Raw genomic sequence first — 19850 nt, 5'->3', positions numbered from 1 at the left:
CCATGTTTTTTCAAGGTCAGATAAACTACTTTCCTAAGGTTTATATTTTTTAAAGTTTTTTGTATTTTCTGCAAAAAGTAGCTTTTGTAGGCACTAAAACAGACTTTAAAAAGGATTTTGCCATTCATGAAATGTGAATAAAACTTTGCAACAGAATGTTTTTGGTCTTCAGAAATGTAGCACATTCAAGGTAATTTTTCTTATTGTTATCATTTTTATTTTTGTTTAAAATATTCTTTAAAACATAGAACTGGAAGTGTACTTGCAAATGGCTCATCATATAACAATGTGAGCTTTGTTGTTATATGAATTTTGGCCTACTTTCACTTTGGACCCACATAGTGAAAACAAACATGGCTGACAAAGCAGAATCACCTTAAAATTTTGATCGAATTATTTCATTGACATAACACCTATGTAAACTTGCAAGCAAGGTCAGCATTTCATCTTAACTTGTATCAGAAACATTTATAAGATATGATATTGCTAACTAGGCCAACATGTCGATATTTTGCTATTTTAAACCGCACACTGTATTTACATAGATCGGTCATCGTTGCACATGTACAGTAAGTAACTGTTATACTGATTTAATTGTTGAGTAGTGTGGAAAACTACTTGAATACAGGTAAGCACTTTGTTATACACATAAAAAGTTGTATAAGAAAGGTCGCCAAATGTCAATTGAGTAATGTATTGTTATACTCTTTAGAACATCAAATGTGAGATTATTATGAAAGTATAAAGTCAGTTTCTAATTCTATTATTATTCTTGTATGGTATTTGTTCCTGTGACTATGTAAGGGGCTATCAGGACTCGAACCCGGGGCCATCTGGAACGGATCCGGAGCTTTGTCTGTTGAGCTACCTGGCGTCTTACACTTCTACATATTCTTCTCTATAAGTGAACAGTTCTTTACTCAGGAGCGGGGGATTGGGGTTATGGGCGCGGAGGAGGTGATTGTTAAATTATTTCTGGTTTGTTTTAAGTGAGGCAAATATTTACTGGTGTAAAGATGGATTTTTGTGATACATTTATTTAGTTTGGTCGTATCATTTTGACAGGTAAGTATTACATTGTATTATCTTTTTGTGTCGCCTCTACGGAGTAGTGGCGACATATAGGGATCACTTCTCCGTCGTCTGTCTGTCCGTCTGTCTGTCTGTTTGTCCGTCCGTCCGTCACAAAACTTGTCCGGACTACTCCTCATAAACTACTGGTGCAATTTCATCCAAACTTTACAGGAATGATCAGTACCAAGTGTAGTTGTGCATATTGTCAGCATTTTCCGGTTCAATGGTTTTTGTCAGAGTTATGGCCCTTTAATAATTTTTAATTTTAAAGTTTGTCCGGACTACTTCTCTTATACCCCTAATGCAATTTCAATGAAACTTTACAGGATTGATCTGTAGCTCAAGTCCTTGCGCATATTGCACGGGTTTTCCGGTTGAATGATTTTTGGCTGAGTTATGGCCCTTTGATAAAAAGGTGTTTTTTTCTGTGTGTTGCCAGACACGCAAAAGCTTGTCCGGACTTCTCCTCATAAACTTCTGGTGCAATTTTATCCAAACTTTACAGGAATGATGAGTACCAAGTCTAGTTGTGCACTGTCCATCTGTCTGTCCGTCTGTCACAAAATTTGTCCAAACATGAAATTGGCCATCATGAGGCGACACATGTGATTACTGATCGCTCTTGTTTATAAGAACAAAACGAATACACTCTTGCTATGTCTCCTAAATTCCCAAAAGAAAAAAAATATATTGACGTACTACATGTGCTTGCAGAAAATATGGCTGTTCATGTACACAATTTTTTATCATTTTACGGGATGCTAAGGACGGTCATTTAAGAGGGGAACCCATACATTCTATGTTTCCTGGGAACGTACCTGTTTGTCCTTGAATGAAATTGCGCGAGTGTTCAAATACACGGTTTCACTTTCCTTAATTTTAAATTTTAAATGTTGACCCTTTTCCAAAAACATTTTACGTATTTGTTTCTCACTAGAACGAGAAGGGTTATACACCTTACCCAAATAAATATAATGAAATATCGGAAAAATTATGGAGAAAAAAAATAACCGTCTACTACATGTATATTTTTGCCCCACGAAGATCATACGTATAATGTAAGGTGATATGTATGCACCGTAGTACTTAAACGGAAATTTATTGTTAAAACAGTATCAATGGCATATAATTCATTGCAACACACATACATTGTATTTACATATCAGGTCATAGATAATAAATGTCTGCTGCTAATACTTCAAGTTTATCATGCGTTTTGTGCTTTAGTGCCTAATGATAACTTTAGTAGCTTTAGTAGCTTCTGATGATTTCTTTAAGCAAACAATATGTGCTGATGATCAACGTAAACATTCACATCTTTGCCTGAAATATTATTTTAAGAGATATTCTACCTTTGTTTGTTAAATTACAAAGGTTTCATCTAAAAATATAGATCTAGTCTTTTTCAAGACAAACGTCTTTACAATCAGAAAAAACTCTTTGCTTTTCTAACTGTTAGTGTATTGGAAACATATTATTACCCTTAAGAAAATGTGTGGCAAGAAATTATATTTGTCACATATCATTTTGACAGTAAATATATCTTCAAGACTGATTAAAACAGGACTGGAGACTTAGTTGCTTACCACATAAACCGTATGAGAAATTTATCCGCCGTTTTTACATCATCATTTCTTTTGCCTCACTTATAGCACTACGGAAATAGGTTAACGATACATCCCCTCTCCTCTTTGTATATCGCAACATGTATATGAAAAGGCTTATTTTCTTTTAAAAGGAAAGAACAATACAAGTTATTATACATAATAACAAAATTGTATGTTATTTTAGCTTTTTGCATTTCTGTTCACTTTACAGTCTAAATCAAGAAACAGAGATCAACCATGGCTAGTGGATTACGTTTTAAAGATAAAGTAGCTATTATAACTGGTGGATGTAGTGGTATTGGTAAAGGATGCGTCGAAGTTTTTGGTGAGAATTATCGCTTGCTAAAATGTTTATATCATTGACAAATGATATTTTTAAACATTTAAGCATATGGAATCATATCAGAAAACCGTTGACTTATATTTAAGTGCATAAATAACCTATATTTGTTGAAAGAGTGACATTAACGATCGGGGTGACTAAATATGACGAGCGGCCCGGGCCCTGTTTCTTACTAAAGTGAAGACACTAGTGCTGGCTAACAGCTTGACAGCTTGCTCGGGAACGGTGATTGAACTGTCCTCTGGATAATTCAAAATGGTTTACTGCCATGAACTGAGGGTAAACTATAACAGATATACCAACATCGACAATTTATTTTAATGATACAATCTCAATAGGGAGAGCGTCGGACAATTAATCTAGTGGGCGCTGGTTCTATCCTCAGCAATGCGTAATTTCTCCGCCATGGCAATTTGTTTTCGGACATTGAGTCTAATGGTCAATTGTCATTCACGTTTGATATTCTGAAATCATGTGTGTTTAATAGTCGGTTACTTGCGAAGAAATGGGTATTTCCTGGTAAGTTATCCAGGAAAGCTAGTAATCTCACATGATTTCTGTACCAGCGAATCAACTCAATAATATTCATTAGTTCTCTACGAAAGTCATATCAATGTATAACAATGAGTTCAAAACTGTGTTTCTTAATATTGATACAAAGTCGTACATAAAAACACAAACAAAAGCACAACATTTGAATTGCCAAAAGGCTTATTTTTGGGGGGCATTTAAAATTGCCTAGTAATTATTAGCGAGTGTAATGGTTTCAATGACATTTGATGGATATCATGGCGTAATAGTCTTGTGATTAGAAATGAAGATCTACTTATTATTTCTGATAAATTTAAAACAAAGAAGTGATTAAAATTTTTCTTTCAGTCGAAAATGGCGGAACAGTGGTCGTGTTTGATATAAACGGTAAGTTTTTAATGTGAATTCTCGAAAAGCAAAGCTGTACAAACATCGTTGTCAACTTAAGACACCAGTAAGATATGAGCCGCGTCATGACAAAACCAACATAATGGGTTTGCGACCAGCATGGATCCAGACCAGCCTGCGCATCCCCGCAGTCTGATCAGGATCCATGTTGTTCGCTTACAAACCCTATAACAAGTAGAGAAACTGACAGCAAACAGCATGGATCCTGATCAAACTGCACTGATCTCGCAAGAAGCGCATATTTTTGTCATTCGGTTCTGACATCAATTAAGTTTGGAACCTATACTCATAGTACGTCCACATATTTTATTTCAATAATAAAAACATAAATTTCTATACACAAATTCAAAAGTACCTTATTTTCATTTGGCTGTTTCTGGTAAAAAGAATTCAACTTACTGCCACAGTTAAAATTGTTTTTGTTGTACAATTGCATGTTTAAAGTTGTCAAGAAAAATATCATTTCAGATAAAGTTGGCAATACACTTAGTATACCAGGACCTGGAAATGTTTCATATATACACTGTGATGTTACTAACGAAGAAGAAATAAAGGTAAGTTAATGGAAACTTTATCATTAACAAGTGTACTGAATATAATCACGCTATTTACAGAATTTAGTCAATTTACAGATTATTGTAATTGTGTATTTGTGTTTTTCAGAAAAGTATTGACTGGACTGTTGAGAAGCACAGTAAAATTGATTGCCTTATTAACGACGTTGGAATACGTATGTTGAATTTTCTATAGTACTTATTTATTAAAATTCAAATACTTTAACTTAATCTACATGTATAAATTTCCAAGGAAGCAGGTAAAAAGGGAAGCTATGAGGCTTTCTAGTGATAAAATTTTGATTTTGTATATCGGAAAAACTAAACAACTTGTTTTATTATATTCTTATAAATGAAATATTGAGAAATATTGATAAATAAAAGGCGTATTTTCAATTTCCGTATTTTCACTGTAAAAAATATTAACTTTCATTGCGGTGAAACATATGTCCGTTTTCAGAAGTGTCTTGTCGGACTACGTTCAGTACACAAATTTAAAGGAAAGTCTTTTAGATTGTAATGTCAAAAAAGAGAAAAATGTATATAATAAACAGAAAATTCAAGTTTTTTTCTATAAAAACATGATTTATTTTTATCTTGTGGCATGAAAATGGTCACATTTCTTTCATGAAATTTTTATTTTCATACAACTCTATGGAAAAAATCATTTATTTATAGAAAAAAAAACTTGAATATCCTCTATAAACAGGGATGGGCAAATTTTGGTAAAGTTCTGGATACTTAAGAAAATTGAACCTATAATTTTTTGCATTAAAATTTAATAATTTTAGAAATAATAATAATAAAAAAAATCGCGGTAACACTATTGAATGCACACTCCTGATGAAATTAGAAGTGATTGATAAAAGAAGTAAAAACAATTCCATATACACAAGCGGACTTTTCTAAAATAATTGCAAGAAAACAAAAAAATTCCAAACACATCAAAAATATTAATTGCGCAACCATTTCTTTTCGGCAATTCAAAGGTTTTTGTAGATATAAGGTTGATATATCGGTAAGAATTTTACCAATTTATTGTATTGTTGGAACAGCAATACGGTATAATTTTTGTTCCCTGCCTACATTTACTACGGATTATCGTGTCAAGTGAAGGAACTTAAGATTATACCGTATTAATATGGTTCCCTGTCCACATTTACTACGGAACATAGTGTAAAGGGAAGGAACTCTAGATTATACCGTACATATCAGGTGTCCTGCCTACATTTACTACGGAACATAGTGTCAAGGGAAGGAACTCCAGATTATACCGTATATATCTAGTTCCCTGCCTACATTTACTACGGATTATCGTGTAAGGGGAAGGAACTCCAGATTATACCGTATTAATCTGGTTCCCTGCCTATATTTACTACGGAACATAGTGCGAAAGGAAGGCACTCTAAATTTTACCGGTATTTGTTTAATTTAAGATCATGGCAATCATCTGATTGACGAGTTAACTGTTGATAGTTTCCGGCAAATCCTCAATGTTAACGTCGTGAGCATGTTTGCAATGTGTAAGGTAGGTTAAAAATGTAATTGAGCCGTGTTACGACAAAGCTAACACAGTGCGTTTGCGACCAGCATGGATCCTGGTCAGACTGCGCGAATGCGCAGGTTGGTCTGGATCAATGCTGGTCGCAAGTACACTATGTTGGTTTTGTCGTGACGCGGCTCAATTAATGAATTTTTGTTTTAATATCTTACAGTTAAACACAATGAATATCTTACAGTTCAGAATGATTTTGTTTTGCTTTGTAAAAATTCGCTCAAAATTATATAAATTTGAAATCTCTTCAGCTTGTAGTTTAAAATGATTTTTTTTTAAATTTTAAAATTCTTCTGAAATATCTGTAAGAGGAAAATATGATTTGTATATTTCCTGTATAGAGAAACGAGCATGCATAAATTCATTGCTTAACGGATAAAGCCCTATATAAAGAAGCAGCCGACTATATTTTTCCTGAACAGTTTCTTCTGTTTCCATACAATATTTATAAATGTTACATAGCTGAGGAATTCTATGTTACAACTGTTTTCTGAATTGACCATGAAAGTGTATAAAGCTGCTGCTTGAAGTTCTTTTTTAATTTTGAAAAAGGAATACATGTATATTTTAATTTTAGGAAATGATTAACCCATCATATCGAAATATCTTCTCCATTTTATTAAAGACATTCACGTTTAAGCACTTCGTAAGTAATTATTGAAAATATCTACTACTACAACAACATAAGTATGATTATATTATGTTATTAACACTCATAATTGCGAAATTTAAAATGAATGTACTAGTATAGTGTAAGTAAGTATAAATAAACAGACCTTAAACGTGGTTAAAAAAATAAAGAAAAGTAAAAATAATAAAAGAAATGATTAACGAAATCATTGCTCTTAGAACCGACGTACAGAAGCTTAACGTTTCTTTGTAATAACATGTAGTTTGTTGACGTGTTTTAGTATGCATTACCTCATCTTCGGAAGACTAAAGGCAGTATTGTAAACATGTCGAGTTTTAGTGGGACAAATGCCCAGGCAGAAACACCAACTTATTGTTCCTCAAAGGTAACATTCTACGTTTCATGGATATAAGTTTGTATTCAATAATAAAAATATTGGCTTATTTTTAATAATGGACCAACACTGCAAAGGTCTTATGAATACTTTCTAGTTTTATTGGTAGGGAAAGATCTCACATTCAGCCTTTTTTGCCCATGTAAAAGCAACGAAAGTGATTAATTAATATTATTATTCTGTTTTCAAACCAAACCTCAGTCAAATGTACATGTTACTAGAAAATTATTATGAAAATGACGACGTCCTAAAGTCAAACGAAAAATAAAAGAACTGTTCTGTTCTGTTAAAGTTCATACTTGTAAAGACAGGTGAAATAAAAATAAAATGATAGAAAGAATTATCATATTGGTATTTTTATTATTTTTATTTCAAGTTTAATATAATATATACCATCGTCGGAATCCACGGTACACATTCCGTATAATTATACTTCATTTGATACATGTATACAGCAAACAGCCTTTGTTACAAAGCTTTGTTACGCATCCGCGCAGTCTGATCAGGATCCATGCTGTTCGCTTACACACCCTAATACAAATAGAGAAACTGATAGCCAACAGCATGGATTCTGATCAGACTACGCGGATGCGCAGGCTGGTCTTGATCCATGCTGGTCACAAAGCCATTATGTTGGTTTTGTCGTGACACGGCTCATTTCATGTTGCTTTCTTCTTCATCTTTTAAGGGTGTTATTATCCCGTTGTCAAAAGCGTTGGCTATTGACGAGGCCAAGAATGGTGTTAGAGTCAATACGTAAGTACACTAATTTTTCTTTTACGTACATGTATGATACTGATTTCAATTTTCATATGATTTGAGGGTATAACAGGGCAATGCAAGCAAAATGTAGGCATGTCATCCTACAAAGTGAAGTCGGGCCATGCCTGATCCAGATACATATGTCATAGATAAAGTCGGAGAAATGAAAATAGGAAATTTATGATAATGATAATGATAGTGGTTGTGAAGATGATAATGATGATGATGATAGTTGTGCTAATGATAACGATGGTGTTGTTGATGTTGAAAATGGTGGTGGTAGTGATAGTAGGGGTTGTGATGGTACAAGTGGTGATGATGATTGTAATGTTAATGCTGATTATGATGTTGCTGTTGATACTGCTGGCGGTTGTGTTGATGGTAATATTGATGATAGAATAATGATGATAATGATAATGATGGTGATAATGATGATGATGATAATGGAATAATGATGATGATGATGATAATAATAATAATAATAATAATAATAATAATAATAATGATAATGATGATAATGATGAATATGATGAACAAAATTATTTTTAATTTGTGAAGGGTATGCCCTGGACCAATAAATACACCATTGCTTCAAAAGTGGTTGGAACAAGAAGGGGACAAAGCAAAAATAGTGAAAAATTGGTCGGTACGTAACATATCAATTATTATAGCCTCCGTGACCAAGTGATTAAGGTCCTGTCAGAAACATAAGAAGCTTTCATGTGAGAAACCCATCCAGTTAATTTGCGGAAGATCGGTGGTTAACCAAGGTGCTCGCTGGAAGTCTGAAATATTGAATGCACGAAGTAGATCATCGTAGGACTATTACTGTGTTGGTGTTGAATATCTAATAAAAGAACAAACAATCAAGCAAACAAACACAGTTCTAAACCACTTGATATTTTGATATATTTTGCTTTCTTTTTTCTGTAATCGAAAGTAATACAGTTTCGTACTTGCTTGGTTGCTACGCACTAATTAAATTGAACGCTTGCCACATTGACAACGTGTTATGGCGTCAGATAATAAGGTGGTTGTTGGTCCCCGAACTTCAGATACGCCGATACTATCCAAATAGATTGTTTTCACTTATAATTTATCTTAGTTCAAATGCTTTACAAACTTTTAAAAGTAAAAGTTATACATTATTGTATGCCTAGAAAATTCAAACTGTCTGTATTTCAGTGGTCAAAAGTAAAGTATGCTGTTTTTTCATATCATAACTTTTCAGTTTGCTAAAGGTATTATTGTAATTGAATTCTAATAGGTTATTTTCATTTTATTTATATTTAGCAACTTGGACGATTTGGAGAGCCACGTGAAATAGGTTTGGCATGTCTATTTTTAGCAACAGAAGCCACTTTCACAACTGGTGCAAAACTTATGTGCACCGGTGGATGCGAAATCGGAATAGGTGTAAAATAGAACTTTTGACTTCTAATTGTTATTACTTGTTATTATAGTCAAGAATCCATTACTTTATTGATGAAATAGTTTTGAAAGTTAAGTACATGTATACAGTATAGGTGCAGTTGCGAGTACTCCTAGTAGAGAGTTTTTTTCAAGTAATGGGTTAATTTTCTATACATTTTGTATATTGCATGTCATTATTGAATGTATTTGTTATTAATGTACTTTATAAAATAGAGTTCTGGTTTTCATATTGTTCGATGTGAAATTTCACAAGGGTATATGTCACATTTTACTCGAAATTTACATTATATGCCATACAACATTATTTAATTTCGGTTGAAAAGAGGGTAAAAATCTTGTTCTAAAAACACTGTAAAATGTCTCATTGTAAAATCAAAATCATACCCAACCGGAATTAGGTATAGTATAATTATATAACATCAGATATTCAATCAGGGAGACAGATTATTATTTGTCAACCTTCTCCGTTGTTTCATTTGTTTCGTACATTTATGCTATATACTGTATTGCCATATATTAATGTCCTTATGGGCTATATGGCCTTATGGATTATTGAAAATAAACTTATCAAAACTTGTAACAATAAATGAATTTACCCTTTCCATATGTTGTTTTGTCACTCTGCCAATGCCTCCTTGTGAACGATCGTGTAATATAATACTCAGAAAACTGAAAATGTCAGATTCGGTTTAATTAATAAATTTAGGTTGTGTGCAGCAATTTTATGACAGAGTAATTACAGATCTTACTAAATAATATATGCATGAATTTTATGAATCATGTAGGAATCATTAATGACAGCCAAATTGTTATATTACATAAGTCCTTGAAATGTATATACCAAAAGGATTTTAAGTTAAATAAAAAAAAAATATCAACCAAGGAAACTTGAGTTGTTGAGTTATTGGTCAGAAACAGTCTTTACATACAAGGCCAATATGACATTGACCTTTGACCCTTAAATCAATAGGGGTTATCTACTGGCCAAGACCTATGAACCTGTGAATTTTGAAGGTAAAGGGCCTATGAGTTGGGATATTGATCAGAAAGCGTTGTTACCTATAAGGTCAAGGTATTCTTGACCTCTGACCATTTAACGCAAAAATTCCATTGATGTCATCTTTTGACCAAAAGCAATGCATCTGTTTAGCTTGAAGGTCAAAGGTCCATAGGCTGTCAAGTTACTGATAGAAAACCATTTTAAAATACAAGGTCAATGCAACATTGACCTTTGACACCTGGCCCCAAAGTCAATAGGGGTCATCTACTGGCCAAGACCAATGCACCTTTTGAGCGCCGACAGCCCATTGCTTGTCAAGTTTATTAAACGGAAATGATTTTATAAGGTCAATGCAACCTTGATGTTTGACCCTTTGACCCCAAAATCAACAGGGGTCATCTACTGGTCAAGTCAAATGCACCCTCCACGTTTGAAGTTCATAGGCTCATTCCAAAGTAAATAAGGGTCATCTGCTGGTCATAAACAATCAACATACCATGTTTGAAGTTCCTAGGCCTATGGGTTTTTTAGTTATTGACCGGAAACCGTTTTTACTTACAAGGTCAATGTGACCTTGACATTTGACCCCTTGACCTCAAAATCAAGAAAGGTTTTTTGCTGGTCATGAGCAATCATCATATTAGGTTTTTAGTTTCTAGGCCTAAGCATTCTTTAGTTATTGACCTACAAGGTCAATATCACCTCAAAATCAAAGGGGTCATTTGCTGGGTAAATAACTCATCAAATTATAAAAGTACCTATGTATATTTGTGTAAATCAATAACTTTTTGTATTAAATACTATTTTTAAGGGGTAGATAACTCTTGAAAGCATAAAAGTACACGTGTATATTTTTGGAAAAAATATCAACATAATCATTTATTGTATGACAGACTTTCCAATATGAATGTGTTTTTGTTTTATATAAAAATGTACATATAATACGTTCATGTATTACTCTTGAGGTTATAAAAGTATACATGCAAAATGTTTAAAATACTATTTTTAAGGGGAAGATAACTCTTGAAATTGTTAGAGTGCACATATATATTTGTGTAAGGTAATAACTTACTTAAAGATTGGTTTACAGAAATTCAATATGTTATAACATAGCATAAGAAGTAAAATATACATTGTATACATTTAGTATCAGGGGAACAATTTTTTTGCTTATGGTGTAACTTACTTTACTAGTATGTTGGTTCATTTTATATTGTTAAGATACCAACAAAAATATAATAATGTACAATTTTTTTTATATAAATACATATTTAAAACACATGATAATAAACATTATTAAACAGGCAATTTATTTGTGTTAAAACGATAACATTTAATGCATATACTGCTATTTATGATAAAATGTGTACAAGTATGTAGTTGTGACAAGTAATTATATGTTTTCTAGAATATATAAATAACAAAATAAAATTAAATTTAACATTTAAAACACAAATGTAAATATCACAGAATTATCAAAATATCACTGAATATCTTCTATGCATTCTAAATTGATATGAAAGGTGACTTCTAGCACTTCCGGTACGATCATGTAGACGCTCGCATAAAAAGTGAGTACTCTGTCAAACGTTTATCGGATACCGATTTTATTCCCATGCATTTTTCTTGAGGGAGGGGGGAGCATATTCAAATGATGGCACCGGTCAATATTTTTAATAACTAAGACTTGGTGTTTTGAAGGTACTGGAAACTTCTGATATTTCTCTGTCATTGTAATTCTTTCTTGTTTGTGTGTAGGAAATGAGAAGTATTTTTGGGTTTTTACCCGAAACTAAGCATTTTGGTAGCTTTGTATTTATTTCTTACTCTCCGAATGGAGGTGTAAAAGCTAAAAATGAAGGTTTGACAGTTGGCGCGTAACAAGTAAGACATTTCGGATAAATTTAAACGTATGACAGACACTTTAATGGTTATTTTTGAAGCTGCCATAGCTTGCATTGCGTGTTAGTGATATTTTTAAAGGAGTCGGACGGATTCTGGAGTATGCTGCACCTTCATGAAGATTGCCCATATTGGTATATTTCAAGTGTGATTTTAGCTGGGTGGGGGTAAATATAAATTGCTCAGTCATTTTTTAAGGAACAATGCATGCAAACTATTATTTTCTTCAATATGTCATATATTATTGAATATTTGCTGTGCAACTGGTTATCTGCCTGTGAAACAGATTTTGAAATATTTGGAATTGTGTTTCTGGTCACACTGAAACACAAAATTGTTCATTTTTAGGTCCCCTGCCCCCTTGTTTACTGGTGGTGGTGATAACGGTGGTTTATCTAAATTGGTCTCTTAAATAATATGAGCACCGCTTGCATCTGTATACGCCACCGGACCAGCACTCGTATCTTTGTAAATTGGACTGTTGATAAACAAAAATAAATAAATGATAGAGAAAATTGGTATACAAAAGGATCATTTTCCAAATAAAAGAGGTTTGTATTTTAAAAGCAATTAATCAGAAAGTAGTGGGCCAGATGAATATATTAATTATTTTTTATATATGGCAAACATATATTATTACCTTTCTTATTGTCGTTATTTAATAAAATATTTACTTAGGGATATTTTACTGAAAGTTGGTCAGAGGGATGTGTTGTTCCATTACATTTTAAAAGGCAATATTAATGATGAAAGCAATTATAGAGGAATAACACTGTTAAGTACCTTAGGGAAATTATTTACGCGGATATTGAATAATAGGTTAACAGAATGGGCGGAAAAATACGGTGTTTTTGTTGAGGCGCAATCGGGATTTAGGTCAAAAATGGGTACAGTTTTGTACTTCATAGTCTTATTAGTCATACATGTATGTCAAATAACGGGAAACAACTTTTTGTGCATTTATTAATTTTAGCAAAGCTCAGAGATAATTTATGGTTAAAGATGATAAATTAAGGTATTCGTGGAAACATGTTAAACATCATTATATCAATGTATTCAGCAGTTAAATCTAGAGTTAAATATTATAACCATATAAGTGATCAATTTCAATGTTTCTTTTTTTTTTTAAACTACGTTTAAGGCCCGTTTATTTAAGAAAAATAAAACAATACAAGAATACAAACCATGATAAATTTAGAATCTTCATTGATATCTAAATAATTTAAAATAACTTAATGTTGTTATGTTTTTAGTCAGAATGTATAAAACATTTTAAAAAATTAAAGGGATATTCAGTCAAAATTATGACAAAAATATTAAAATGATCTTATGTACTCAAATCACGTTAAAATGACTTTTCTTGAAGTTTCAGCATGAATTTCTGTTTAAATACTATATATTTTAGGTTTGAAGCGTAAATATATCTATATATTTTGAACAAAATTTAGACGCCAATAGAATCACCAAATAGTTTTAAAACAAGTCCGGTGACTAGAACAGACCCTTGAAGTTACAATAACAGATATTGTGGATATTGTATGATTGAAGCAAGCCTAAATCATGCATTTGACATTTTCTTTAACGTTTCCAGAGTTCATTTTGACAACTATTGTTAAATGCTAGCGCTCTAACCTGACCCACGCGGGTCAAGTTAGGAAACCACCATTTAATTCTTTATATGGAGAAAAGTTGTGTTCCTTTGACTGTCTAATATACTTATTTTGAGGGCATTTACAGAATAATGAATGAAAAATTCAAAACTAAGAAATGAAAATTTTGCCTGTGTCTCCCTTTAAGAGGTTCATTCATTTTCAAAATTACACAAGAAAAGGAGCAAAAGTTGAAAAGAAAAGATTAAATAAACTGCTTTAGTAGCATTTTTTGCTCTGCATGTACTAATTAGAAATAAAACAATTCAATTAGATTTATCCAGCAATTTTCAAATTCTTCTAATCTATCATTTTGTAAAGTAACAAATCTTTCAATTTCTAATCTGTTTAAAAAAATATTTTGAAGATACATTTGTACTTATATCTGGAGTTTTTTTTTAATTTACTGGTATAAATGTAATATTTTGAAAACAAAAAAATACGACGTTTTCTTATTTTTAGCATGAAAGAAAGATGTAAAATTGTCATACGTAACATTAATGCTGTTTCATTAAGCCATTTGAATAAATTATTCCAGAATATTTGAACCGTTTGGCAGTCCCAAAATAGGTGCTCTTTACTTTCAACATCCATAATCATTCACAAAAAATAGATTCGTTTAATTTACATTGAAGGAGAAATTAGTTTGTTGCAATATTCCTGTGTAAAAAATTATATTGACAGTTTTGTAAAATATTATCTATGCAATAAACAAAAACGCTTTCGTAATTTATTTTGTCATTGAAATTCATTTTGAGGAAATCGTTCTTCCCATTTTATTTGCGATCTTGTTTTTTTTAATTCTACAGGGTCTTATTTGCTTTTGAATCTGTGTTAACTTGTTACTGATATTGGACGTGTTTGTTTTTTCTATGATATCAAAAGTGCTTATTTCTTTAGGCGTTGAAGTTTGATTAATTTGTTGTAGTTTGCGTTTCCATTCTTAGGGTATTGATGAAGTTAAATATTTTTTCTGTATCAGGAATGTCAAAAGAAAGTTCAGCTGATCAAAGGTTTTAAATTGTTTTGTTTCAGTGTTAGAAATAATATTATCCTTTATTTTATTGATATTTCTACATTTCCATTTTGGAAAAATAATCAAAGATCCATTATCTTTTATGTGTGAATTCTGCCATATTATTTGGTCTAATAGATTTTGTGAATTTTTATTAAAATTTATTTTACTCCATGACAGTAGTAATACTTTTAAGAAAGTATTTTCGATTTTAAATTTCTGTATATCATTTGTGTTTAAATAACTTATAAATATGTCGATTCCACCTATTTTTTGTAAATTTTTCTTTATTATCTCTTTCCACAATTCATGGGTATTTTCATCAAATATTCTTTTGGTCCAGCTTGATTTAATTGCGTTCATAAAAATTAGCAAGTCTATCATATTTAAGCCTCCATATTTAAAGTCTTGTATAATTACATCCCTTTTAACTTTGTCTCTTTTTGAGTGCCATATAAATTCAAAACAGTTTTTGTGTAATTGTTTTCATAATTTTTCTGGCGGATTCGGAAGAACAGATATTATTAAGGTTAGTTTTGAAATAATTAAGGATTCTAAAATTGATATATTGCCAATTGTTGTTAAACGTCTTGTCATCCATCTATTAATGTCTGCTTTAAATTGGTTTAATTTAGTCTCGTAATTTATTTTGGTTATTAAGTTACATTTTGAATAGAAAGTTATGCCTCATGTTTTTGCACATTCTGAGGTCCAAATTATATTTGAGTATTTTTTTTTCTACAATAGATTAAATCATGTTGATTTCTAAGTGAACTTATTCTGAGAACTGTACATTTTTTGTCATTAGGTTTCAGACCAGAAATTAAAGGAAAATTGTTCAAATATGTTCAAAGTTTCTTCAAAGCTGCTTGATTAACCATTTAATATTATAGTTGCAAACATGCTATTTTTAACTCTACATCAAAAATTTTAAAACCTTCAATATTCCTATTTTGTCTATAGCTATTGACAATAGTTCAATTGCTAGGATAAATATATAAGGAGACAATGGACATCCTTGTCGTACTCGTCTTTTTATAGGGAATGACTCAGACAAAAAAAAACATTGTAAAGTATGCAACTCGTGGGTCTTTTGTAAATAAGTTCAATTCATGTTTTTAAATTTGGTCCAAAGTTAAAAAGATCTAATGTTTCTTAATGATTTAGAAGATATATTTATTCAATTTTATTGATAGAGGTTTTGAAGGCATCGATGTTCACATTTTGAAAATGTTTTTAATCTTATCTGCAGATGATATTGTTATATTTGCAAATAGTTGTATTGAATTACAAAAAAGTTTAATGCATTATACGAATAGTGTTGCAAGTGGAAACTTGTTGTTAATTCAGAAAAAAAAACTAAAGTCAAGGTTTTCCGCAAAGGCGGCCGTTTACAAAGTAATATTTCGTTTCGTTATAATGGTAATCATGTTAAAATTGTACCTAAGTTCATTTACAACCGGTGGTTCTTTCTCTGAAGCTCAAAGTACACTTGCTGGACAGGCCACAAAGGCAATATTTAGAATGAATAAGTATTTATTTAAGTTTACAGATATATCTGTTAAACATAGGTTAGAACTTTTTGACAAACTTATTTCTCCTTTTCTTAATTAAAGTTCCGAGGTTTGGGGGTTTATACCTGGAAAACTATTGAAAGAATGCACATGCAGTTCTGTAAAATATGTTAGGGGTTAAGAAAACGACTCAAAACGATTTCATTTATGCTGAACTGGGTATGCTTTCTTTTCAAAATATAAGATATTTCAATATGATCAAATTCTGGTTAAAAATTGTGAATCTTAGTGATAATAAATATGTAAGAAAAGTGCACCTTATGTTAAAAGAAGATTTAGACGATAATCCTAATCACAAAAACTGGTGTTCTCTAGTAAGAAATTGACTTAGTAATCTTGGTTTTTATGATGCATGACTTTTCCAAACTGTTGGAAACACAAATGTATTTTTGAATCTAGTGCAGCAAAGAATTAAATATCAATTTTTACAGAATTGAAATAGTAGACTTCAATCTTCTAGTACAGCTACTTGTTATAGGTGCATTTCCAATTTTTAACTACAGCCATATTTAAGCTTAATTAACATTAGAAAGTATCGCATATGTATTTCAAAATTAAGGGTATCGTCTCATAGATTGAATATAGAAATGGGGAAGTGGACGAAACCTACATACACTCCTTCGAATGAAAGAATATGTAATATCTGCAATGTCATAGAAGATGAATATCATTTTGTTTTAGACTGTACAATGTATAATCTCATTCGAAATAAGTATATATCTGGTTATTATTGGAGACGTCCAAATATGTTAAAATATACAGAGCCATTTATTTCTATGAACTTGAAAATAATGAGAAATCTGAGTATTTTGGTCAATAAAGCTTACGAAATTAGAACAAACATACTTTTTAATTTTCAGAAATGAATTGTATCAATAATTCATAATTGTTATAATTTGAATCTCACATACAAAGGTTTATTAATTAACTATCAAACCGTTTTGTATTTAACGATCATCATATTTGCTATCAGAAGTATTGTGTTTCGTAAGATTTCATTTTCCTTCACATAAATCATTTTTAATTTTTTTTATATTCAGTATACCTTTATAATAGGATCTACGGATTTATTTTATAGAGACTCCTTAATTATTATATTTTGATAATCTCACATGGTAGTAGTTACCGAAAGTATACTTAGATATGACGATCACACATTTTGCTATGCTACTATTCTATTTGTGCTAGTGAATATATACAATTATCACATGTTATTGTATTAAGTAAATTTATAATAATGTGCATTGATTTTATATAGAAATAGAATATTTGTATGCTAACATTTACTTCGGATGAATTGTAGGAGATAATAATGTTAAATATCTATCATGTACTTAACTGCAGATTTCTTTATACATGTATTCATTTTATTTTAATATGTTGATTACTTGTAAATATATTGTCCTCATGGGTCTATGACTTTCTGGAATTTACTTGAATAAAATCTAAATCTAAAAAATCTAAATTTAAGAGAATACCGAATGGCAGGGAAGTTTTGTCAGCTATGTTTACAATACAGTGGTTTATAGTAGGTCTAAGCCAGTTAAGATGTATTGCTTCAACTTTAAAATAAGGTCTTGTTTCATGAACATAATGACAGCATTTTAGTAAATGTTGAAAATTCATATGGGTGCAACAACAAGCTCATTATATTGCAAATGTTTATTTATAAATTTATTCACTTATAGTTTCTATTATCTTTGACTTGTTCTCTACTGTACATATATACTTCACACTATAACATATTATAAATATCAAAATGTTCAATTTTTATGGTTTCATTTGGTGCTTTAAATACTGGATTATTTAATGACAGAAACTTTTTCAACTCAGTTCCAATTCAGATAAACAATACTGAAATGCAATAATAAAATGTTTAGTTCATAAGTTCATAGAAATCTTGTATTGATCTTCATATAAATTCCTATTAATTAAATCGGCAATTCATTGAATGTTACATTAAACCGTGTCTTTCCTGCACAGCAAGCTTTTGAAAAGAAATCACTGTTTGCTTGAAGAGAAAGAGAGAGTGTCTATCCAATAGTGGAACTTTTAAATGCAAGAATTCACAAAAGTACACCATCAAGTGACTGAGAAGCTAAAGTAACAAAAAACAACAACATAATAATCATATAAAACTTAAAATGATGTTTAATTACTAGTCTACATAGTCTGTATGAACTTAAGATAATTACACAACAAAAACATTATAGGTTTTTGTTTTGGATTTTTTTTGGTTTAACATGTTTGAAAGATAAGTCAAAGTGACGTGTCACTTCCACTGTGGCTTTTTTATCTTACAAAATATTTGTATGAAAGAAGTAAAGTTATAACAAAAAGAAGGCATTCATTTTTATCAATAAAATGAAGGATTTAATTACCGTAGAACTACCGTAGAATTACCGTAAGTAACTGCACAGGTGAAAACACATATTCCATTCCACCAGAATTTATTACCTTGATTCCTGATCGGGAAAGAGTACATCTACTTACAATACTAAAACTAAACCTCTGGCAATCGTGTTTGGGATTTAGATTTGGTGGATCCGGTGTCTGTTTTTAATTGTGTACTAGAGAACCTTTCCCTGAAGCATTTGAAGTTTTGATTTACGAAATAGAAGTATTTTAGTCATATTGAGCTCATGTAGAACATTCGCTCGTAAACGTACATTAAAACAGCATATCTAAGTGTATAGAAAACAAAACTTTCAGGAGACGAGTTATTTGTTAAATGCATTTAATGTCTTATTAATGTAAACGAATCAAAGGTATATGGAATTAGCGAGAAGTAGCATGAAGTTATATATCTCCAACTGAAAATTAAAAATTTAAAGTTTACAATATAGAAGTATAGCGGAAATATTTTGTTTTTGAGCCTACACTCAATCATGGCTGAAAGGAGTAGCCTCACTTCAAATACTACCCTTATATGTTTTCGGTAAAAAAATATTATGTAAACGTACAAAATTCATGCGTGTGAAGTAACAGCGACATTCTGTGTTACAATTCCTTCAAGAATCGACAGTAAAATTATGGAAACAATATTACTCTACCGTTGATAAACTTATAGAAATATTTCATTAGATATAGCTTCATATGACAAAATGACAATTATTTTACAATTATCAGAACTTATGAAGTAACTGGACTGCAAAGTCTCTGATTTCGAAACAAACTTGATTGTATACATGTATAATGGAATCATTTACAAGTACTGTTCCTAAATGCATAAAGTATGATAATGAAAACACAACAATTATCAATAAAACAAAAATATATAACACAGTAAAATATCATAATTAGTCGGCACATTTACATGAACTTATAATTAAAACAAATTTTAAAACAGGACAAGGGAGTCTCTTTGTAAACGATATAAAATAATTCGAGTACTACTACTAATAATAATCCTGGGTG

General features: G+C 31.0%; 1 protein-coding gene across 1 annotated transcript; it reads left to right on the top strand.

The window, feature by feature from the left end:
- Positions 1–2887: 2887 nt before the first annotated feature.
- On the top strand, positions 2888–9284 carry LOC132759558 (17-beta-hydroxysteroid dehydrogenase 14-like). The gene is made up of 9 exons (XM_060751349.1): positions 2888–3006; positions 3904–3942; positions 4432–4517; positions 4627–4693; positions 5954–6045; positions 6984–7088; positions 7786–7853; positions 8092–8240; positions 9208–9284. The coding sequence occupies exons 1-9, from the start codon at positions 2919–2921 to the stop codon at positions 9282–9284; spliced, it is 771 nt and encodes a 256-aa protein (XP_060607332.1). The 5' UTR covers positions 2888–2918.
- The last annotated feature ends 10566 nt before the right edge of the window (positions 9285–19850 follow it).

This window comes from Ruditapes philippinarum, unplaced genomic scaffold, assembly GCF_026571515.1.
Source record: "Ruditapes philippinarum isolate M1 unplaced genomic scaffold, ASM2657151v2 ctg916_1_1_1_1, whole genome shotgun sequence".
NCBI classification, from domain to species: Eukaryota; Metazoa; Mollusca; class Bivalvia; order Venerida; family Veneridae; genus Ruditapes; species Ruditapes philippinarum.
The sequence above is the reverse complement of the archived record's forward strand: the minus strand, read 5'-3'. Positions and strand labels throughout refer to the sequence as shown.

Excerpts from the sequence above, each read along its gene's own strand:
- LOC132759558 (XM_060751349.1), top strand. The coding sequence starts at position 2,919 with ATGGCTAGTGGATTACGTTTTAAAGATAAAGTAGCTATTATAACTGGT. Across the intron at positions 4,518-4,626 it reads CTAACGAAGAAGAAATAAAG|AAAAGTATTGACTGGACTGT; the intron begins GTAAGTTAATGG and ends TGTGTTTTTCAG. Across the intron at positions 7,854-8,091 it reads AATGGTGTTAGAGTCAATAC|TTGTGCTAATGATAACGATG; the intron begins GTAAGTACACTA and ends TGATGATGATAG.